Here is a 23,642-nt window from a genome sequence, read left to right as displayed (position 1 = left end):
GGATTTAATGATATTTATGGCTCTGGTTATGTATATATGGTAGTACATACTTTCCTTTTTGCTTCAAGTGTTTCATACATTGTGTAATGTTTGCTTGTGTCCCTTTTTTTTCTTTTGTATGTGAATTATAAAACTCTTCCAGATACCTATATGGTACATGCTAAGCTCTTCAACCACTCTGCATTGTTAGGAAATAAAATGTTTAAATTTCTGCTTTATGTCTCTATTCTTCTTCAATGACACCTGAAGTTCTGTTAATGTATATTTATCTTCAAAAGTCAAGCAGCTCTTGTAAGTGTTCTTACAGCTTCACTTCTACAAAATCATACTGATAGAAAGGCACTGCCAGAGAGGTTGGGCTTCAGATCTGGTGTGTTATCTGATGTTTAGAATTTAATAGGGAATGTCCTGGTTAGCTGTGATATTTTTAGTCCTTGTGCAGGGAATCCACCTGCAGAACTCCTCACTGCAAGCAGCCATGCATCAGTTGTTTCTTCGTTCTTCTGCTTTGGGAAACAGTGTCAGGAGGAGAGTTTTCTGTATCTGCTTTTGAAGCTCAGGTGCTGCCTTTATCCTCGCTCATTACATACCTCATCTGATCTCCTTTTCTCCCTGCTGTGCTAGTAAGCTTTGGCACCACAATGCTCAGCAGCCTGCAGAACATCACGAATCCTGTGCCTCCGTCCTCAGGCAGCACCACTAGCCTGCGTGGAGGCCGTGCAGCACACCAGGACAGGCCGTGGGAAAACCACTATTGAGATGTCCTCACTTCTGTTCCTGGCCTCTTGCATATATATTTGTCAAAATGCTGTTTTTCAGTCTGTTTTACAAGATTTGTTGTTTGCCTGTCAATATTAATGTGCGGGTTATTAAAACGTTATTGAGGCAAAGGTTTTGAACTGCATACCCTTGGTGCAAATTAGATTAACTAGAGATTGACACCTGTGAACACTTGTAATAGTATATAGTACCCATGCTTCAGTCTCATTAAAACTAATGAATTAAGTTTGTGAACCTATATACCTGATGTCTTTGAGTCACTGCTGTCTTGACTCTGTATGCATAGTAATTAGTTTTCAGAATTTGCAGCGTACGTCCCCAGGCCATTTTCTGGATATTTATGCAATTAGTTTAATGAACTTCGCTGAGGAGTTGCTATGTGATTAACAGACATTACCTTCTCGGATTGCCAATTTTACAAATTACCTAGAGATTTCATGTTCCGCAATTAAGTTTTCATATTCACTGCATAAAACATTTTTGTGGTGAACTCGCCCAGCTAACAAACAATAAAGGCGTGCTGGTTGTGGTTGTGCTCTGAGGGTAATCCACTGTCATCCTCCGTCCCCGTCAGCAGTCGCCGGAACGAGTCGCGTTCACCGGGTTGCTCAGCGGTTCGCCTGGGTTTGTTACCAGCACGTTACTCCTTCAGGTGGGCTGGGTTAAGCGGCTTAACGGCGAGGGGGGAACACGCTGGGTCTTGATCGGTTGCGAGCTCTCAGGGCGCCCGGTGCTACCCGCGCCTCGCAGGTTTCCCGCAGTAGGGAAAAGCGGGGGTTTCCCTCTGCGGGCCGCCGGCGGGACCGGGCCCTGCCCCCGCCCACGGTGTGGCGGCACGCTGCCCTGCTCAGAAACGGGCGGGTGCTGAACCAGCCCGATCCCCGGGGGTCAGGCTGGAAGCGAGCGTTACCGGGTCGGGGGCAGCCAGCGGGGCTCGGCGCTGGCACCGCGGGGGAGCGGCGCGGGCGAGCCCGCCGCCCGGGCGCGGAGGTGGCGTGGCCGCGGTGGGGCCCGGCCTCCGCCGCTCGGCGGTAACCGCCCGGGGCCGGACTGCAGCGGGAGCGCGGCTCGCCGCCTCCCCCGCCCCCCCCGGCGGAGCGAACCACTGCGACTCGCCGAGGAGGTGAGGCACCTGTCACCCGCCGGCGGCAGCGGCGGGCGGCCCCGCGGCGGGCGGCAGCGGCAGCTCGGGGCGCGTCCCGCGGCGGGGGCGCGGCGGCCGCGCCGTGGCGGAGGGGCGGGCGGCGGGCGGGAGCGCGGCTGCGGCGGGGCGCGGCGGCTTTCCTCCCCCGCGCTGCCGCCGCGGGAGTGCGCGCGGAGCCGTGTCGGTGCCCCAGCCGCCGCCGTTGCCTGCAATGGCGTTGAGGCGCCGCGGCGGTTTCTGCCTCCTGTCAGGCGGGCGGCGGCAGCGGCCGTTCTGCACAGAGGCGCCGAGCCGCCGCGGGCCGGAGGAGGAGCGGGGGCAGCGCTGAGGCGGGAGGCTGGGGGAGCCCGCCGCGGCTCTCGGCTGGGTAAGGCGGCGTGCGCGCTCGGCGGGAGAGGCGCCGGGCGCCGCGGGGGAGCAGCCCTGTCACCGCGCTTTTGTTTCCCGGGGCCCGGCCGCGCGGGGGCGGCTGCCCGGGCTCTGCCTCGCTGAAAGGTGCTGCCGCCCGGGGCCCCGTGCCTCCAGCCCGCCGGTGCGGCGCGGCCGCCCGAGGAGGAGCCGCAGGGGCTCCGGCGCTGCCCTCTCGGGTTAAGTTCTTTGCCTTCTGCGAGACTGTCAGAAGCGGCGGGTCTCGCCGGCAGCCGCTGCCGTGTGGCCTTTTCGGTCGCCCGTGGCGATCGGCACCCGTCGCACGGGTAGGGGCGGCGGGAGCAGGGCGCGGAGGTGCGCGGGGAGGGGCGCGCCTCTCCCGCCGCGGCGGCGGGGTCCTCCGCGTCGGTACGAGCACCGTGTGTTGCAGCGCCCAAAACGAGCCGTCCCCGTCTCGGCGGGAGCGGCGGCGCGGGCTGGGGAGGAGGAAGGGACTAGCAGGGAGAGGGGTTTGGCTCTCGGTGAGCCCCGCGCTGCCTTTCGCGGGGGTGCGGGGGTTGGGGGCGGCCGCCGAGGCCGGAGACCTCCGGCACGGCGGCCCCTGCGAGCCCCTCGGCCCGGGGGGTGGGAGCGGATCCAGCCCCTGGCTCCCTTTCTGCAGCTCCTCCTTAGGCAACTCCAGGCTCTTCCAGGTGCTAAAACCGCTGCCCGTGACAAGGGGCAACTTGCTCTAAGGGGATTTCATTTTCTTTACCGTGTCAACTGGGGACTTTAACTTTGGGTGCCGTTTTTCTTACTCCCTCGAGCTGCTGTTTAATTTGCCTTTCTAAGTGTATTATGTCTGAAGGTATTTCTACCATTATGTTCCTCTGAGAGTGCAAGGGTTGTCTTGCATTGCCCCAGGGAAGCAGAAGCATCATGTTTGCATGAATTACTTTATAGTTAGATGTAAGTAACTCAGAGGTTTGATTTGGAGTTTTTTTTTTAAATTAAATTTTTAGAGAAGTTCAGTAACACAGAAGTAGTGTTATTTTTCAAGTCACGTTGCCTTTCCTTTGCATTCATGTTTGTGGTGTGATACAGTACTTTTGAATGGTGAGATGCGATAATCCGTTCTTTCACTATGGAATTCCATTATAGATTGCAAATTATGCAACAGTCAATTTGAAAAAGTTTGTAATGACAAGTTTTCATGTGTCTGTGCAATGTTAGGTTGTAATTTTTTTGCCTTTTTTTTTTTTTGTAAACACATCGAATAAGGGTAAATGGAAATTGTGGCTTAGATTTAAAGAAGTACAAGTACCTGACATGATTCAGAAGACCCTCCTTTCTGTTGCAGGTTAAATCAGCTGTTGTTCTTGAGAGTTCTCGGTTGTGCTGCTTTGTCAGAATTGACCACATGTGTTTAGATATTTGCCTCCAGATCTTCTCTCAAATATGGACCTGCTGAAGGGCAGTGCCCCCTGAGAAAAACACTCCTCGAGCAGAATCTCACTTGTGAGAGACTACTGAGAGCGGTACCACAGAAACTATGTAAGCTCGTTTTGCACTCCTGGAGTAAACATGATGAAAACGGAGTCTTCAGGAGAAAGATCAACCCTCCGAAGTGCCTCTCCTCACAGGAACGCTTACAGAACTGAGTTCCAGGCGCTGAAAAGCACCTTTGACAAACCGAAATCAGATGGAGACCAAAAAGCGAAAGAGGAAGGAGAGGCCTCGCAGAGCAGGGGAAGGAAATATGGCTCAAATGTCAATAGGATTAAGAACTTATTTATGCAGATGGGCATGGAGCCCACTGAAAGTGCTGGAGTTACCCCTAAAACCAGGGGGAAGGGTGGCCCTCCATCACCTCAAAGACGAATTAGGCCCAAAGAATTTGTAGAAAAAGCAGATGGTTCAATCGTAAAATTGGAATCATCTGTCTCGGAAAGGATTAGTAGATTTGATACTATGCATGATGGTCCTTCCTATTCCAAGTTTACTGAAACTCGGAAGATGTTTGAGCGAAATGCTCATGAAACAGGACATTCCAATCGCTATTCCCCAAAGAAAGAGAAAGTCGTTTCCAATGAGCTTCCGGATGAGTGGTGCAGCTCTAAGTCTCACAGAGGCAGCACTGATTCACTGGACAGTCTTAGCCCAAGGACAGAGACGGTCTCTCCAACTGTGAGTCAGCTCAGCGCAGTTTTTGAAAACACTGACTCGCACAACGTAATCGTTGTAGAAAAGTCGGAAGACAATGAAGAGTACTCTGTAACTGGTCACTATCCGTTAAACCTCTCCTCTACTGTCACAAATATCTCCTCCCCGGTTCCAAACCTTGAGGGTTTCAGTCCTTTGAAAGATGCCAACACGTGGTCTCCCCCAGCCAAACAGAGTACAGGTGTGATGTCTGTTGAGAACTCTCAGCAGAATAGCACGCCATCAACACCCAGACAGAAGACGTCCACAGGCACTTCGGCAGGCTCAAAAGCAACTGAAGAAATAAAGAGTACGGAGGCAAGTGCTGATTCTGTTGAGAGCTCTGCAGTGAGTAAACAGGATTTGGTCAACGTGCTTGATGGCGAAAGATCTGTGGACAGCTGTGCTAGGAGTAAGTCAAAAACAGAGACAGAACTTTTGTTGCAACAAAAGGAATGCTCAGAACATGCAGAGGGTGTCTTTGATAGAATCAGAGCTGCAGAATTACCAAGAAATGTAACTTCAGGTGGTGATTTTGCCACAGACGCCGTTTCCGATGCTACCGAGTCCCATTATGATGAGGCGAGTGAAAAAGTGCATGAAGATGTGAATAATTTTCAGAGTTCCCATGTGTACATGCACTCTGACTACAATATATATCGGGTACGATCAAGATGTAATTCTGACTGGGGAGAGACAGGTACGGAACAGGATGATCAGGATGACAGTGACGAAAATAACTGTTATGAACCTGATATGGAATATTCTGAAATTAATGGATTGCCAGATGAAGATGAAATCCCAGCCAACAGAAAAATACGGTTTAGCCGTGCTCCAATTAAGGTAAAGTTTCCAATGTGCTTTTTCTGCAATTTGGTTCGTTTTCAAATGCCACTTTATTTGAAGTAGATTTTGACAGCTGATTTCAGCTTTGAAGAGATGGCAGAGGATCTTTCGATACACGTTTTTATGACAGTCAGCCAGAGAGCATCATCTTAAATGAAGTAAGGAAGCTGAGCTCTGATGAGCTTGTGTCATTTCCCAGACTACTTGATGTCTGACTAAGCCAGCAGAAATTGAGAATGACAGCTGGGTTTGTGAAGTTTGAGAATTTTAGCATGCATGTTTTGACTTATATGACTGAACAATAATCGCATGGTGAAATGTAGAAATGGGTATTCAGTGGCCTTTGTGCTGCTTGTTTTTTTTCATTTGAAATCACAGCTTCTTTAGATTAAATGGATTTTCTTCAGCTCCCATCAGATGTTCTTTAAAGTCCCTGTATTTAAATACTGTGTTGTGAAATGCAATGTGATTCTGTCTCACTAGTAGAGGACTGTTAATATTCTAGGTCTGAATTAGTATCATCTGCATTTACACCACCTGTGGTTTAAGTTAGGGTAAGATGTGTATTTGTATTAGGAAATTTTCATCTGAATGAAGCAGCCAGGTTTTCACATCTGTTTATTGGGAGGTGGAGGGAGGGGAATGGCCTTGTGTTCTTCATGCTTCAAAAAGACCATTTTTTACACTGAAAGAAAATATTCCAAGCCAAGATAATGGATTTTGTTTTGTTAGTATTTTATTCAGGCTTGCATCATGGACCAAAAATTCTAAGAGTGTTTGTGCTCCCTCTAGATTATTTCCATAATTAAACTAGCTGGTTTTCTTTAATTTTTTTTTTGGAGATGAAGTAGAGAAAACTTTTATTACAAAGGATTATGGAAGTTGTCACCCCCACTGCCTTCCCCCTCAGGCTATACTAACACACAAGATGATGTTGTCTCTTCTGAAAGATCTACCAATTATGTGCAGAGGTTTGTTTTATCATTTATTATGGTTCCAACAGCTAAGAATCCAGAAAGTGACTCCACTGATTTTATTCTTGAGACGGTTGGGTTTTTCTGCTCTTGCTGTTTTGAAAGAGCTAACAGTAACATCCTTAATTCAGTACATTGCTGTCATCTGTCTGAATCATGCTGACATGCCCACTGCTGTAAGAGTATTCTCTCAATTATTTAGTTATAAAATTTTTCTTTTCTTCTCAAGTTTTTCATGCTATGTTCATTTCAGATTACATATTATCAAGTAATAATAACAGTCCATCAGGAAAATGCTCCAAAAGTCATTTGTGTATGTAATAAAAGAGTACATTTGTCATGGTTTTAAGCATAAAGCACTCTTAACAAGCTTATCCAAAGTGAAAGAATCATTGCTCTAATTATTTTAGCATTTTTATTGTAGACAGGAAGAAAACAGAATAAAAGCTGCATTGAAAGAGAACAGTGTAGGAGGGATTGGGAGCTTTGGGAGATCCTCTGCTTTTTGTCCTGGGTGCCTCCAGTGCATACAGTCTGTTAGTCGTGGGGAAACAGAAGTGAGACCATGTGGAAGGCTTGCACTAGGAGGAGGAAGTGCAGCGAAGGTTGTGGAAAATTAAAAGCTACTTCTTGAGCCTTCCTCCCTTTTCTCTGCAGCGCTCTGTAATTCCCTCCCAATTTATGAATTTTTCTCTTCTAGGCAATTTTGTGTGTTAGTGGGCACAACTGGTTTCATTAATACTTTCCTGAACATCATCTCATGTGTAGAGTAACTGAGAGAGAAAAAAATACAAAGCAACATGGGAGTATTTTCTGAACTGTTGAAAACTGATTTATCTTTAATAAATGAAGCAATTTCTACTTAACTACTCTGCTAGATAGTGGTGTTAAAAGTCCAACCCAAACTCAAGATGTTTAATGCTGATTTCACAGTATCGTACCTCCACTCTCCTGCTACAGGTGAGCTCTGAAATAATTAACAAAATTGGTATTTGAATGTGTGACCTGTGAAATGAGTGGATAATTACGGCTGTAAAGTTGTTACGTGAAGGTCTCAAGAGGTTTAGATAAACGTCTTTGAAGTATTTTTCCAAAGGATTTTTCAGATAAATGTGTAAGAAGTAAATAAGAAGAGCGCTGAGACTGAAGAGCAAAGAGATTCAGTTACCACCAAGGGGAATCCTTTTGGTCCCTTTAGGGGAAATGCTTTGTGCTATGAGAAGTAATGGAATATAGGCAGAAGGATTAATAAATAAAAATCTTACTCATACAACTGATAAAGACTGAATTCTGTTCATCTCCCAAGCAGGAAAAAGACCCAGTTATTGAGAAACTCACTATAAAGAAAAAGACTCAAGTCAATGGATACAGGAAATTCTGCTCTGTTACGGACTGTAATTTTGCTATCACAGATCCCATGCTCCATGGGCCATTTACTGTGCTCTAGGATTATGAGATATGTTTGCTGATCTCATCTCTGTTGAAAATTAGTCCCTTTAGGAGTAGGTGGCTGCCCAGGCGCCACTGCAGGCTTGGAGAGTTTCTAGGTATTTGGAGTGTGGCATCACTGATGTGAGCAGTTGTGCGTATCTGTGGCAGCTGAAGTTAACTTTGCGCTGTTTGATTAAAAAATAGCCTAAAAGGGCCCAAGAGTTGGTGCTGGTAGTGAGAGTGGACGTGAGCATGTATGTTGCTAAACAAGGTACCTGCACGTTGATACACCAGTTGATATGAGTGTTTATATAGCGATGTAGAGGCCTTCAGCAAAAGTTGAAAAAGTTAAATGTGATGAGGGAAAAAAATGCCCTGGTTTTGTCAGAGATACTTTTTTACACACAAAAAAAGCAGAAACTCTGTGTTTTATTGGCCTTTTGTTGAGTTTTGCAGGGTTTCCTGAGGGTTGGGTTATATTCTGCTTCCCAAATATTATGGGCTAATTGGGCAAGGTTTGCCAGTAGTGGAAAATTGATTAGCTCATGGCTTTCCGCCCTCTAGCAAATTGAAATATATTGATTGTCCAAATCATAGTCCTTTTTGAGCTATGCTTCCTCTGTCCTGGATAGAATCCTGGGTAGAATTAGGATGAAAGAGTAATGTTCACCTCTCCTCCTCTCCCCAAGTCCAGAATGTCTGGTATCTTGATAGCTGATGGCTGCATCTTCAGTTAGTGCCCTACTTCTGGCACCAGGTACATGTTAAACCATTTAAAGCTATTAGCAGCAATTGGCGTCTCCTGCTGGGCCTCTTTTTGCAACCTTCTGCTCCACTGACTTTGCCTTATGCAGTTATAGGGGTTGGAGAGGTTTGGGTAGTATGTGATCAGACCGTATGGCAGACAGCAGGTAACTTGTGGTGTAATGATGGGTTTCAGCCCAAGCTGCTGCTGCAGTTTTCAGGGTTCCATAAAGCTTCCTTAGGGTGCAGTGGTGGTGAGGGGACCTCTCTGCAGACCCCTCTGAGTTTTGGGGTAGGTGGGAGAGAATGTAGCAGGAATGGAAGGGATATAGCAAATGGCTCTTTCACGCTTCAGCTAATTCCATATGAAGGGATTATGATCACTAGTGCCTGTGCTTCATATGTTCTTCCTCTGTTTTGTCCTGCAGCATGAATGAATCTTATACCCTACACCACTTAAGTTTTCCAGGTTGTGTTTTGTTCAGATGGTCTTCAGGAATTGGAATTTGTGCTTCTGTCTCTCTCTCTCTCTCTCTCTCTTTTAGTGTGAGCCTTTGAAGAGGTTTTACACGAAGTGCTGTGACTGTAGTTTAGTGTAAAATATAAATGACATTTGTATTTAACAGCTGTTTTGAAATGTCTTATGAACTATATCATGATTTTTCTTGTTAAAAATCAGTTCAAGGAGCATGTATTTCTTTTAGTTATTCCTCATTTCTCTCACTAAAATGTATTAGGTAATGTAAATAGTGGTGAAGAAGGAATCTGAAACAATCTGACACTGTAATTTTTGCTCTCTAAAATATTATTATTCTTTGTCCAGTAAACATCAAAATAAAGTCTGCTAGAAACATTTCAAGTTTTAGTGTTGAAAAAAAAAGTGTTTCTTGCTTGATTCAATGTTTAGTATGGCATTTACCTGTTGTTGTTAAAATGTTGATGAAGTATTTTGGATCATAGAAGTCATAAGTGAAGGTTACCCATCTACAAGCACTATACAGTCCCTGGCTCCAAAACTTGCCACCACTTCTATTCGTGTTTTACTTAAGTGAATGTGGAGTTGGATTTAGATGATCTCCAGATCTCCCTCCCAACCTCGGAGAGCCTATGATTCTATAAATAAAGTAGTCTCAGCAGGTTTTAGGACACTTGTTGAAGGCAGGTGTGCAAGACGGGACTTGCAGAAAGATCCTGAGGCTATATTAGATTTAAAATGATTACAGTATCTGTGAAATTCATCCACTTTTGAATTGGTTAATTAAGAAACCTTACAGATAAATAAAGATGTGTAGCTTCCTTCTGAAATCACTGAAAGAATATTTTTCATTTCCTTAAATTTGGTTTTCCACTCTAGCTCCTGCGTCCATGCTTTGTTTACAGTGTTGGGAGTGGATGGTAGTTTTGGCTAAAGCATGAAACTAGGTATTAAGTAGGCTTAGACTTCGTCTCCTGTAATGTTGAATAAATCACTGAACCTTTATGCTGGTATTTGAAATCTGTAAAATGGGCAGCAAGTTCATAATTAATTCTCTTAATCTCGACTTGTGAAGTAGCTTGACATACTGAGCTGTTGCTTGGGTAGCTTGAAATGTGTGTATACTGCTACACAAAATGACCTTATACTTTTTTCAGGTATTGTGGAGTATGGGAAACTCTGCAGACGTTAGTAATAAAATGTGTTGTACTGCAAGGATTGTGATGCTAACTTTGATTATTTGTGAAAGTTGATGATGTAAAACCAGGTTCTTTGTTCTGGGGGTAGGATATATAGAGCGTTTCTGGGACCTAATGCTTTTATTTCAGTTACATTTGTTATGAAAGATCTTGTTATGAAAGGCAGAACCTTTTATATATATTTGTGAGGAAAAGGAATGAGAAGTAAATATTAAGGATTCAAAGACTGGATCTTCTTACGTAAAGAACAATAGTGAAGGGATAAATCATTCCAGAACAAGTTGCTAGTTTAATTATTAAAAGGAAAGTGTGTTGTGTGTGGTTATCTCATATGTGAAGTGTATTATTGAGTTGGAATTGTATACTTTCACTGGGTGAGTCTTTCACTCACAGTAATTTCAGATGCAAAAGAGTTTTCTTGTATTAAGTATACATGGAATTATTGGAATACAGCAGATGGAATAAAGTTATTTGCCTGCCACAGTATGCTGTGGAGACTTTAACTCTTGTACGGGTCATAATTTCACTACTAATTCTAGGGAGCAGTTATTCCTGGATGCAATGTTCACACAGAGTTATTGAACTAAAAAGAAATAATATTGCTTTAAACTGGGTTTTATAAGCATTGAGGACATTCTAGAAGAGCTGGTTGTAGAAACCAAGTTTGGATTGAATAATTGGCATCAGAGGTTTATGCGGTTTAGATTGAAAAGGTTTTCCAGTTAAAGGTTTTGAATTTCAAAAAAGCAGCCTGAGAAACTGTGGGGAAATGGTTTGAAATTAGTTGAACCAAGGAGCTAAGGAAGCTAATGGTGGGTTCTTGGAACCATTTTGATTCAGAATTAGAAAAAGTGCATAGGATTTGCATCCCAAGAAAAAGCAGAATACACAAGCAGAATAAGTGCAGACCTAATGGGAAGAAGAGCCAGCCAAAAAGTTTCAGAAGCTAGCCAAGAAGTTTCAAGGAGTGGCAAAAGCGGTTGTTCAAAAAATGAAGACTGTCATAGAGTTCAGAAGTCTTAAAGTGTGAATAAGATGTTGCCAGAAGTCAGGCTGAGTTTGACCTTGTAAAGGAAAACAATCCAAGTAGTAAAAAGCTATTTATCCATCAAAAATGAAACAAGAAATGAAGTTGTGTGTTATGCAGTGAGCATGAGGTTACAGTCAGAGCTATCATTCCTAGTTTATATCATAGAATCATAGAATGGTTTGGGTTGGAAGGGACCTTAAAGATCATCTAGTTCCAACCCCCCTGCCATAGGTAGGGACACCTTCCACTAGACCAGGTTGCTCAAAGCCTCATCCAGCCTGGCCTTACACACTGCCAGGGAGGGGGCAGCCACAACCTCTCTGGGCAACCTCTTCCAGTGTCTCACCACCCTCACCGTAAAGAATTTCTTCCTAATATCTAATCTAAATCTACCCTCTTCCAGTTTAAAACCATTTCCCCTCATCCTATCACTACATGCCCTTGTAAAAAGTCCCTCTCCTGCTTTCCTGTAGGCCCCCTTCAGGTACTGGAAGGCTGCTATAAGGTCTCCCTGGAGCCTTCTCTTCTCCAGGCTGAACAACCCCAACACTCTCAGCCTGTCTTCATAGGAGAGGTGCTCCAGCCCCCTGATCATCTTCATGGCCCTCCTCTGGACTCGTTCCAACAGCTCCATGTCCTTCTTATGTCGGGGGCCCCAGAGCTGAACGCAGTACTCCAGGTGGGGTCTCACGAGAGCAGAGTAAAGGGGCAGAATCACCTCCCTTGACCTGCTGGCCACACTGCTTTTGATGCAGCCCAGGATACAGCTGGCCTTCTGGGCTGCAAGCACGCGCTGCCGGCTCGTGTTGAGCTCCTCGTCAACCATCTCCCCCAAGTCCTTCTCCTCAGGGCTGCTCTCAATCCATTCTCCGCCCAGCCTGTATTTGTGCTTGGGATTGCCCCGACCCACGTGCAGGACCTTGCACTTGGCCTTGTTGAATTTCATGCCTTAATTTTTGGTGCAGTTGGTCATGTTGAACATAGAATTGGGATTAAGAGTGAAATAAATGTATACAGGTGGACACCCTTAGAGCAGAAATTCTTACAGTGAAATGAAGATGAAACCTAGAAGTTCCTAAGCTCAGGTTTGTAGGGGGCTGGGTGAAAGAAATTGTATTTTAGAAAGTCTTGTAGTAAACATTTCAAGACAAACAGAGTACTATCAAAACAGAGACGGTATTTAACTGCAGAAGAGCAAATGCAGTAGTTATTTTTCAGAAAGTAGAGAAGAGGTGGTTCTGGCAGCTTGAAAATTATTCTTTTTTTTTCTATAGCAAAGCAATAGAAAAAAAACTTTAAAAAGAATCAAAGGCAGGGAGGCAAATGGAAAAGTGGAATACATGTAGATGGATTTATGAGAGGTAGCATATGTCAGACTAAATTAGTGTCTGCCTTTGATAAGATAGAAGACCTTGTTAAAAATTTCAGTAGTTCTGTCTCGGAAAGTTGGAGCACACTAATGATGCTTGATTTTGACAGAGAGTGGGGAAGCCTTGCCATTGCCTAGGATTACAGTAAAATATGGGTGAATGGGAGGACTTGAGTAGTGGGGATGGATTTATGAGCTAAGAAGTTTCACCGTAAGCTAGTGACTCATTTGTAGGGGATAACAGCTAAGGAGAAAGGCACTCTGTGACTCGCTCGCGCAGAATGGCAGCAGTAACCCGCGGTGCGATGCAGCTGTGAGGAAGGGAAGTGGCATTCTAGATACATGAAGCAAAATATTTTGGTAGCAATAGGGAATTGAGAGTTTCATTTTGTAACTCGCTAAGGAGACTTCATCTGGAACGGGTCTGGTGGATTCTGCTTAACGCAAGTGAGTTTGCAGGAAGAGATGCAGCAACTTGCTGCTCTTATCTGTCTTTTTCTTGGTTAATTCTATCATAAAACAGGAGGCTTAAGAAACTTATCTTGCTCAGTGGGGAAAGATAAAGCCTGAAAAAGAGCATAATTGTATCTCTGGTATATTCATAAAGAAAAAGCACCTGAAGGCTAAGGGGCAGCATTCCACTTTTAAGGTGGATTGAGCATTTTCCAACTAAGACTAAAGAATTGTAATAGCAGGCACTCTTTTCCTGTGTTCCTGATAGATCACTGTATTGTCTAACAGTGTCTATTAATTCTGTTAAGGGTTGGAATTTCCTTCAGCACTGTTAAACTTGCAGGCCACAAATAATCTGTTAAAAAAAATACCTGACATTCCTGTAATTAAATGGTACAAACCAATAGCTGTTATTCTGTGGTGTCCTTTTTTATATAGAAAGTTACCTAGTGAGAGCAGAAGCTAATTGTACTCACTAGAGCTGATTCAAGAGACCTGTCAGATCACTCAGATATTTCCATATGATAAAGTCAGTGGAAGGTGTGGATGCAGAACTTATCTCTGAGACCCGTTTGCCTTGCGTTATTACACGTACAGCTGCACTTAGTCTATGCACATCTGTAACTTTTTATGTTCCTCTCTGCAGTTTCCATCAGCCTTAGTATTCAGTGTGCAATCTCAAGGGCATAAGATGCTGGTTCACATTGAGAGGTTATCTTTTAATATTCAGGCTATGCCGCATGTAGATTTAGGATCTTTTATTTGATACGATACCTGTTCTTTCAAATTTACTAGTCACATTTGTTTAAAAGCAATAAGCTATAGAGGCTTTTAAAAGTCGTGCTATCAAACTCCTGTCTAATTCATCTAGATCATGGCCTTTATGATAAAAAAAATCCCAAGATTTTATACAGCTTGTAATCGTCTTTACATCTTTATAAGCTTGCAGTCATCTTTAAGATGGACTCTTGACATATTTAGATACTCACATATTTAGATTCTGTGGAAATGTAGATTCTGACATATTTAAATATTTGCCTGTTAGCTCTGCGTTCTTAGAAGCCCAAAGATACCTGTTCGTTAATGTTGATTTAAGTGATTGTCCAGTAGATTTTGTTGTGCATGGACTGCTTAAACAGAATACTCAGAATATTTTAATTCTGCATTTTTTTCACAAGGGCAAATCAGAGAGAACTCAGGAATCTAGAGATTTAGAGCACTCTCGAAAAAAATGGTAATTTAGAAGTGTGGCAAAGTGCACTAATGCAAATGAGAGTGTTTCAGTATGGTGTTTGGGAGCAGACCACACAGGTCTTTGTTCCTCATTGCCCAGCCTTTTACTCTGAAGTAGTTGCTCAGTTTTCTCTCCCCTCTATTAACCTGTTAGGTTGACTAAAAACTGCCACCTTGATGTTTTGCACGTTTTTCATGTTGATATTTAAGGCGAGGGGAGAGAAATACCATTAAACAGAGGGGTTTTTTTCTTTCTTCTTTTTTTTTTGTTTCTCTTTTTTTTTTTTCCTCCATCTGTCTGTCTGGCCAGTAAAGCAATTTCCAACCTTAACAGCTGTATTCGAAAATAACTGCTAAGACTTACTGTGGTTGACTACAAGTGCGTGACATAGTCATTACCAGTAAATCTTGACCATTAAAAAGGGGAAGTTATGCTTGACCAACCTCATAACCTTCTACGATGAAATGACTGGCTTGATAGATAAGGGGAAAGCAATGGATCTTGTCTACATCACTTCAGTAAGGCTTTTGACATGACATCCTCATAGAGAAGCTGATGAAGTAGGGGCTGGATGAGCAGACAGTGAGGTGGATTGAAAACCGGCTGAACAGAGAAGTGGGCAGACAGGAACCTCATGGAGTTCAACAGGGAGAAGTGCAAAGTCCTGCACCTGGTGGCAGTTGGAATGGGAATGTGAGCTGAGTGCTCGGTTGAGGCCAAATACTCAAAAGCTCTGGTCAAACATAAATAATTTCACACTGTGCTGTACACCTTCAGTGCAATCTTAAAATTACTCGCTTCGTAAAATGTACTGAGCTGCTAACATTGTCCAGTTTGTCTATGAAATCCTTCTGATAATGATGGAGAGAGGCATTTTGCTGATTTCGTAAAGCTCAAGATCTCCCAGAAGAGAGGCCAATGTGGATGGCTGAAGATGACCGACAGTGATTTATAAAACATGAGAGAGATTAGCAGGAAGTTTTTTTGAGTAACACTTTGAATAAAGGGATTAAAACTGAAAGATAGCAAGTAGAATAAAGTAAATTGTTCTTCACTCCTTTGGCTTAAAAGTGGATCTGTTAAAGCACGCCTCTTGTGCCCATATGTGATTTATGTTACTTATTTTATTTTTCCGGTCCAGAGGGTCGATTGTATCTCTGAGCCCTGGAGAACCCCTGTAGTTGATCCATGCCATTAAGAACTGCATGTTTCTGCGTTTGAGAAAGCTGGATTTAGCTTCCAGCAGCACAGGGATGAGAACCCCAGGGGCTTGGCTGGGGTGGTGGTGGAGTGGTGGGGGTCTCCTACCCCAGCCGAGCGATGGGGTGGGAGTGTGGGCTGAGCCAGAGCCTTGTCACCACCCAGCACCCTGCCCTGGCTGGGTCCTGCCCCAGCTTTCATAAGTCAATGCAGCTGGTACACAGTAGCACTGCACTTGCAGCATTTAGGACTCAAAGAAGCCGTGGGGCAGGTCTGTGGCCTTCTTATAAGAGCTAGCCGCTTACCATGGCATCAGTAGTCCCGCACTATAGCATTATCCGAAATACCCAATTGAACCCTTTCTTTTTTAATTGTCGGTTTATGAATTTCTGTTGTTGTTCTACGTAGAGCATATTCATCACTTGGACTGAAGAATTTACTGCGTTTATTTTGCTACAGCATTATCTGTGGATTTTGTTTATCGTGTTTTATTATTTGTAATAAGTAAATAATGTGTGAAATGTATAGCTTCATATCCATAGAGGTCTCTGTAAATGCTGTTCGTTCTTTGATTGTTCTTGTTCTCTTCACAGATCTTTCTTTCTGATCTTACACTTTTTGCTTTTGTTAGCTTGCTTCTTTATTGTGTGAGACAACAAAATCTAGATGTGCCATATGTTCCATCACGGTTTTCCTTAAAACTGTGGCTGACACCTGAGAGAAGAGGCAGCATTTTCTCTAGGCCATGTTGCATGAAGTATCTGCTTCACCTGCTTTACAGACAGATCTGCTGCCACCCCTTTTTAGAAGATACACTTGTACACCTAGAAAAGTCAGAATTAAAAGAGCAAACTTATTTGTGTATGCAGATACTTGACTAATGAAATATTGTAGTGGTAATTTGTCAAAAGGCTTTGAAAGATAAATTTTTGTCTTAAACTCTATAATTTATTCTTCTATGATAAACATAATGCTCCCAAGGGCGTGGGGCTTGCTTTAGCTGCAAGAATTTTTGCAGTGCAAGGTAAACCTGCCAGGAGAGTGTAGCAAAAATGTCTGTTAAGGGTAAGCATGGCATGACTTCTCTCTGATATAAGCTATTTTTTGTTCTCTTTTAAACAAGAGTGGTACTATAATCATGAAATACTAGATCAAATTCTTTGTCTTTTATTAGCACTGGAATTCCAAGATACAACATCACTTGGTGACTTGCTGAATAATAGTTGTCTTTTAATGACTGGCTCGGATTACTGTGGAACCGAAGGTCAAAATTTTTATCTTTTGTCTCACTATCTTAAAAAAACACGCAGTAGAAGAGAAGGAGGACTGTCCCTCATACCCCTTTCAGACCTCAGGTTTGATTAAAGTGAAAAAAATGCAGTTGTAGAAAATAAGTTACATTTAAAATACCTTACTTTGTATCAACTGCTTCTGCTGATATCCATATCTGTATATTTGGTGCAGACATCAGTGTTACCATCAGAAATAAGATATTTTTGGGACTCTGTGACATTGTGCAGCCCTTTGTCATGCTTCAGTAAGTTACTTCATCAGTAAATTAGCGTAGTAGTACTGATGGGAGATTTGCAGGAGTTACACCACTGGCTCTGATTCAGTTCACTGAGCTTGCATGCAAGAATTCCTGATGGCACATGACGGGGTATCAGACCAAACTATACTGTACTGTACTATGCAAACTATACTGTACAAGACTGGCGGACGACAGTGCTGGAAACTCATTACAACACTGAGTCACGTGTCATCTTCTGCACCGTTTGGTTAGCACGCAGGGAATAGAAAATAAGGTATCAGCATGCACTGATAACAGGGCAACTGGACAGACATGATGATGGCAATGACCTGAAGAAGTGCACAGATACTAATTTTTCTGCTCTTACACCTCATTTGGCAGCCCTGACAGAGTGGGCATCAGGAGAGCTGCAAAACTGACAGGCAGCGCAGGCTTTTCTGACGGGTGCGTGGCAGCAAGTAAACTCAAAAGCAGCAAACATGAATGCAAAAGTTTGGAACATATAAAACTTGAGAGTGGTGTAATACAACAAAAGAAGGTGGCACTTAAAGTTAAAAAGCTCGTCAAATTGAGATGACTTAGGGGAGTTTTTCTTGATGGTCATAATTATGCTTCCATCTTTAAAAGCTGAGGAGGAACTTCTGTATGAATTGTCGGTGCACTTGCCAGCTGTGCTAAAAGTCTAGCAGTGAGATTGTAGGGTATTTTTTAGCTAAGATCATAACAACATCCATGCCATGGAATAGAGGGTTTTTAACTGGGGTTTTTTTCAGTGTTATCACAGTACTGTTGAAGTTTCATGTGGACATGTCTGCTGAACCGCTTCAGTGACTTAGCAATATTTTACCTATTTTACAGTCTCACCTTACTGATCCACTGATCTGCACTACAAAGACACTTCTTAATTTCACATCATGGTTAAGGAAAAACGTACAGCTTTGTCTCTCTGCTGTAAAGAGAAATATTCAACAGCTAATCAGAAGAGAGCGAACCAAAAAAAAGGAAGCTACAGCAAACATCTCTGATGAAAAAAACAAAATTTGAGAATTGTGAGGGGTACTGGCCTTTGCTCTGACTGTTTTCCCAAAGCAACCTGCCCCGGGAGGTGCAGTCTGTTGTGCAAATGAGCGTAAAACAGTGCGCTGAACATGTAGTCTTCTGTATAATTATACTAAGTACTGGTGGGATGATCCCTTCATCCAGTTGCAAGAATTGTGTCAGAAAATGTCTACTTCAGGTACATCTTGTAATGAAGCCATGAACTGATGCTTTGCTGGAAACAGTTTCAATATCTGGTAGTATTCAAAGCAATGTAAAGCTACTTTGATAAGAAAGCATATGACTTAAAGTTCTTAACTTTTGATGTATAACTAAAAAAAAAATCCTGCATTTTTGTGTGACAGTTTATAACAAATGACATCAGCTTCATGAAAGAGAGTTTAGTGTCTTCAGCTGAAAGCAGTTCTTGAGTTTAATTACTAGTCAGCGAGTCCTCTCTGTGTGATCACAACTCTATAAGCTGATCAAGGAGATGCTCAGAAAACCTTTGCTACTGCTTGACGGGGTTTCTTACTTAGTGATCTTGGAGTGCATGTACATCATCTCATGAAGGCTGGCAGCTTTTTCAGGTGTGTTGTGAATCTTAATCATGTTTTATAAAAAACCTTTGGCTTGTCCATGCAGTTAATAAAAGCTTGGAGAAAGGATAACCATCTTTGGAACACATGCCTGGGAAGGGGACTCAGACCTCCCTCCATCATTTTCTAGGAGACCGTCACCTAAACATGACACTGTAAGTTATATTGTGTGTTCTTCCACTCTTTCTGTTGAATGTGGGACCAAAAGAACCATCTATAGAGAAAGAATTTGCAGGTCCCAGCACTGGAAAGAAAAGGGCAAATACGATTGTGTAGCTTAATATTTAGGCTGTTCCACTTCGGCACTGAGGGCAGCTTTGGGATCTGAGATGTGCTGAAAGACTTGTTAAAATTAAATAGATAAGGAGCTATTAGATTTAAAAAGAGATTATTTGGCTTAAAGGGAATTGAATTTTAACTCCCACGGAGTGGATGAGTGTTATAACCACTTGGCCTTTTATAGGAAGTGCACCACTGTCATCTCTTCCTCTCCTGGATAGGCTTTCATGAAGAGAGTTAGATCTTTCCCATTTTTTTGATCAAATGCGACAGTCATCTGCCTTCAGGAGGCAGTTGTAGGCTTTGAGCCCTGAGTAAAGGGAAGCATTTGTTTGCAGCTGTTATTAGGGCTGTAAGCTGGAAGAAGTCAGGGAGGCTGCAGTACTCAATAAATTGATTCTTGACACTAGGCTGGGCCTTGATCGATGTTTGTGCTTACTTTGTGGAGCAGCACCCCTAACGCAACTTAATTTCCCTTTGGATTTTGTAGGGGTTTTAAGTGCTCCACTCCAGATTTTTAATTTAGTCAGTCCATAAATGTTGTGTTCTCCTTTGACCAACTGATAAGACCATAAATACTGTACTGGATTGTAGTCCCCAGTTAGTGATAATAAATAGTATTTGTTTCTCAAACCAGACTCCTCTTCTGGATGCTTTTCTGTCCTGTTTTCTTCAGTCACAATATCAGTTGAAACCAGACTTTTTTTTTAAGGTTGTCTCTCCAGTTATGCTATTTGAAAGTGGTGGCTGGGAGGTGACGAAGACTAACATTTAACTTCACGATTCTAAAGCAATTTGAATGCAGAGCATAATCCCAATGGGGAAAAAAAATAAATAAAACATCAATTAATAAAGAAGCTAGAAATATTTTAAAACCAACTGTCCTGGTTTGGCCTAAACCAGGCCGATTTTCCTTTCAGTGATTTTTACTTTCAGCTAAGTCTCCTCTAAGTAACTGCACTTTCTGAAACTAACTGCATGTTTTTGCAGACAGTGTCTGCTTCCAGGACTGATAACGCTCGAAGTTTGTAGTTATCACTGAGGCACCGGTAGGGATGTTGTGCAGAAAGGCTCTTGCTGTACTTATTCTTGAGAGAAACCAAGGTCACTGCTGAATTCCTCACTGCTTACGAGTGAAGAGCAAAGGGGGGTCGCAGCTGCAGGGGGGAGCGGACAGGGCAGGTGACCCAAAATTGACCAACGAGGGTATTCCATCCCATACACGTCATTCTCGGTATAAAGCGGGGGGATCACGAGGGTCTCGCTCTCTTTCTGCTATGGCCGGTGTTCAAGGAGGACTCTGTCTGTTTTCCTGCTGCCCCCAATCCCGATCCGTGCATCCCTGAATCCAGCTCTTGACCGTCGCTAGGCCCAGGCTGGGCCTTCCCGGAGCCTGCCCTGCAGTGCCGGTGGTGACGTGGCTGACTTCAGGGGAGCTCAATCTTGGTTTTGTATATATATTTGTATATATTTGATTATTTCTATTATTATTATTATACTCTTTTTCATTATTATAGTTTATTAAAACTGTTTTAATTTTCCAACCCAGAAGTCTCTCTCCCTTTTCCCTTTCCCTTTCCCTCTGGGGGGAGGAGGGGGGATAACAGAGGGCATCTGCCGCAGGTTTAATAGCCAGTCCAGCTTTAAACTGTGACACCAGCATAACCAGGATATTCTCACCCGTGTCTTGAGGCTGCCCTGGTTTTGATACACAGTCAGGGCCTTATTGAGATACTCACTTTGTAGCTAGAATGTCTCTGTCTGCATAATGAATACAAATAAGCCCAACAGATAATGTAGTAGGGAAAGGAACAGTCAGGGGAAGATGAAATAATACTCAGTTATGTAACTGGGATTAGTGGAAGAGAGAGGAGCAGAACTGAGACCTTCAAATTTTAATGGAAAATAAAAATTGTAAAATTCATAACTGCTTTTAGGGAATCTTATGATGAATCAACGTTGTAATATTACAGTTCAGAAGGAAAATATTCACTGTTTACGATGTGTGCTCACTGACCTACGGGTAAATGAGGTACAGGTGAAATATGGGGAAAGAGCCAGGAGTTGCAGCTACCTGTCTTGGAGCGCTTGCCTCCTGTCTGCACCACTGCTATGTCCTTCACCGTTTTGATTTGAGAGAACTTCTGTGTGGTCTTCAGCATCTCCAAACCACACCTCCCACGTTGTCATAGCTCTTTACTAACTGTGAAATCCAGTTTCAGAAATTAAAAAAAAGGTGGGTAATGTGCAAACCGCATGAAGTTCAACAAGGCCAAGTGCAAGGTCCTGCACGTGGGTCGGGGCAATCCCAAGCACAAATACAGGCTGGGCGGAGAATGGATTGAGAGCAGCCCTGAGGAGAAGGACTTGGGGGAGATGGTTGACGAGGAGCTCAACACGAGCCGGCAGCGCGTGCTTGCAGCCCAGAAGGCCAGCTGTATCCTGGGCTGCATCAAAAGCAGTGTGGCCAGCAGGTCAAGGGAGGTGATTCTGCCCCTTTACTCTGCTCTCGTGAGACCCCACCTGGAGTACTGCGTTCAGCTCTGGGGCCCCCGACATAAGAAAGACATGGATCTGTTGGAGCGAGTCCAAAGGAGGGCCATGAAGATGATCAGGGGGCTGGAGCACCTCTCCTATGAAGACAGGCTGAGAGTGTTGGGGTTGTTCAGCCTGGAGAAGAGAAGGCTCCAGGGAGACCTTATAGCAGCCTTCCAGTACCTGAAGGGGGCCTACAGGAAAGCAGGAGAGGGACTTTTTACAAGGGCACGTAGTGATAGGATGAGGGGAAATGGTTTTAAACTGGAAGAGGGTAGATTTAGATTAGATATTAGGAAGAAATTCTTTACGGTGAGGTTGGTGAGACACTGGAAGAGGTTGCCCAGAGAGGTTGTGGCTGTCCCCTCCCTGGCAGTGTGTAAGGCCAGGCTGGATGAGGCTTTGAGCAACCTGGTCTAGTGGAAGGTGTCCCTACCTATGGCAGGGGGGTTGGAACCAGATGATCTTTAAGGTCCCTTCCAACCCAAACCATTCTATGATTATATGATTCTATGTACTGTGGACAGAATTGTACCGCACTTGTAACTCTGGCTGACAAGAGTGGGTTTGTTGTCAATGATACCTTCAGCAGAACTGAAACTGAAATTAATGTAGAGGAAGTAAAAGAAAGCAGCTTCAGCCTGTGCGTTGAGTTCCTAGTATTTTTATGATAGTGCTGACTTTCTTATCTGCAGCAGTCCAATGTGACATGATACTTGTTTGACAATATTATGTGCCATGGTTGTAATTGTATACTTGGCCAATAGAAGTCGGAACAAATTACAATTCCTTGTACTCCTTTCCTTTGTGTAACAGTATCAAGCTATGTTCAGGAAGCAAAAGAAATTTAAGAGTGGCGGGACTGTTATGGGGAATATGTCTATATATTGCTGCAAGCAGCTGAATAAATTAGGTGTACCTGAATTAAAATTAAACAAGATGGGTTGGTACCAAAAGCAGTCTAGTTGTAGCTGTTTGGTGCTCAACAAAAGACTAATTTACTTTGCAACGTAGTCATATACTTTGTCTTATTTTATGGGTTACATAAAATAAGCCAAGCATATTCTCCTTACTTAGCCTACCTGTCCAAATGCTAATTGCTGATGGATGGTTATAGAATTTGCTAATAATTATATATTCCTCACAACAAAAGATTGTGAACTTATTTGATACTTTCACAGAATTTTATTTATGGTAATTCAAGGATGTAGTTTAGCAAGCTTCCAATTTGAAGACGAAGTTCCTTTCATGATTGAATTGAGTATCTAGGAGCCTCCGTGCAACTAAATAAATACCTGTTCTTCTCTGTATACTAGAGGGCACGGGCGCAGACTTCTGGTAAGCTTTTTTTCAGAATGCAACATTTGAGGAATGAGATTTTTCTCTTGCAGTTGGAAAGGATGGCTGGTTCATCTTTATGTCATTCTGTAGAGGCAGCTGTATGTTGTTTTATGTCTTTTCACAGATAGCGGCCTTTTTTTCTTTTTCCTGTGGTGGTTTAAAGCATGTTTACACAGCAAGTACAGTGACACTTCCTGTGCTAACCTACAACTGAAGGTGCTGGGACGCTTGATGCAGAGATGTTAAGCTAACAAAATTATTCCATCCCATTGAGAAGCTCTCTGGACTTCCAGTCTTTTAAGTATCTTATGGGATGATAAGACCTAGGGGGTTTTTGTGCTACTGTGTGCCACAGGCATAGATTTGATTTTTTGTTTCTGTTTTATTAAATTGTGGGCAGATGTAGAAGGACAGTAGAATCTTGCTGTTAGTGAGACACAAATTAATGCCTCCCCCCAGTGCAATGAATCTCCTTAGCCAAGCTAGAAGTTTGGGGTTTGGTGGTTTTTCTTACTCTCTGTGGATATCTTAAGAAAATGTATTCCTTATTGTGTTCTTTAAGTAGTTTTCAGAGTCATTATATAATGTGGAGGATTTTGTGTTTGAATCTGCACAAGATACTTTTGCCATTGTGTCGGGTTATCTTGCTACTGTATCAAACTTCTTTCTAGTACTGCAAATTAAGAAATCAGTACACAAGAAGCATATAGCAGTATAAGAGAATTTGATGTGATTTAGGACTATTTGCACTGAGTGCAAAGCCATGCAAAGCTATTTCAGTTTATGTTCCTACAGAAGCCCCCTGAATTTTTGCAGTAGGTGATGGTGTTTCTAGTTGAGAAGCAGCTTACAGAATTGAGCTCTGAGAAGTATTTCAGATATTATGAGCT

General features: G+C 43.2%; 1 protein-coding gene across 2 annotated transcripts in view; it reads left to right on the top strand.

The window, feature by feature from the left end:
* Positions 1-2,120: 2,120 nt before the first annotated feature.
* The window catches only part of PPP1R9A (protein phosphatase 1 regulatory subunit 9A), a 160,670-nt gene continuing 139,148 nt past the window's right edge, over positions 2,121-23,642 (top strand). For both annotated transcript variants that reach the window (XM_068404446.1, XM_068404445.1), the window contains exons 1-2: positions 2,121-2,291; positions 3,633-5,317. In XM_068404446.1, the coding sequence (XP_068260547.1) occupies positions 3,857-5,317 (1,461 nt within the window). In that variant the 5' untranslated portion in view covers positions 2,121-2,291; positions 3,633-3,856. The remainder of the gene's footprint in view (positions 2,292-3,632; positions 5,318-23,642) is intronic.

Source organism: Nyctibius grandis, chromosome 7 (assembly GCF_013368605.1).
Source record: "Nyctibius grandis isolate bNycGra1 chromosome 7, bNycGra1.pri, whole genome shotgun sequence".
Classification (NCBI taxonomy): Eukaryota; Metazoa; Chordata; class Aves; order Nyctibiiformes; family Nyctibiidae; genus Nyctibius; species Nyctibius grandis.
Note: the sequence above shows the minus strand (reverse complement) of the source record. Positions and strands in the feature narration are given on the sequence as shown.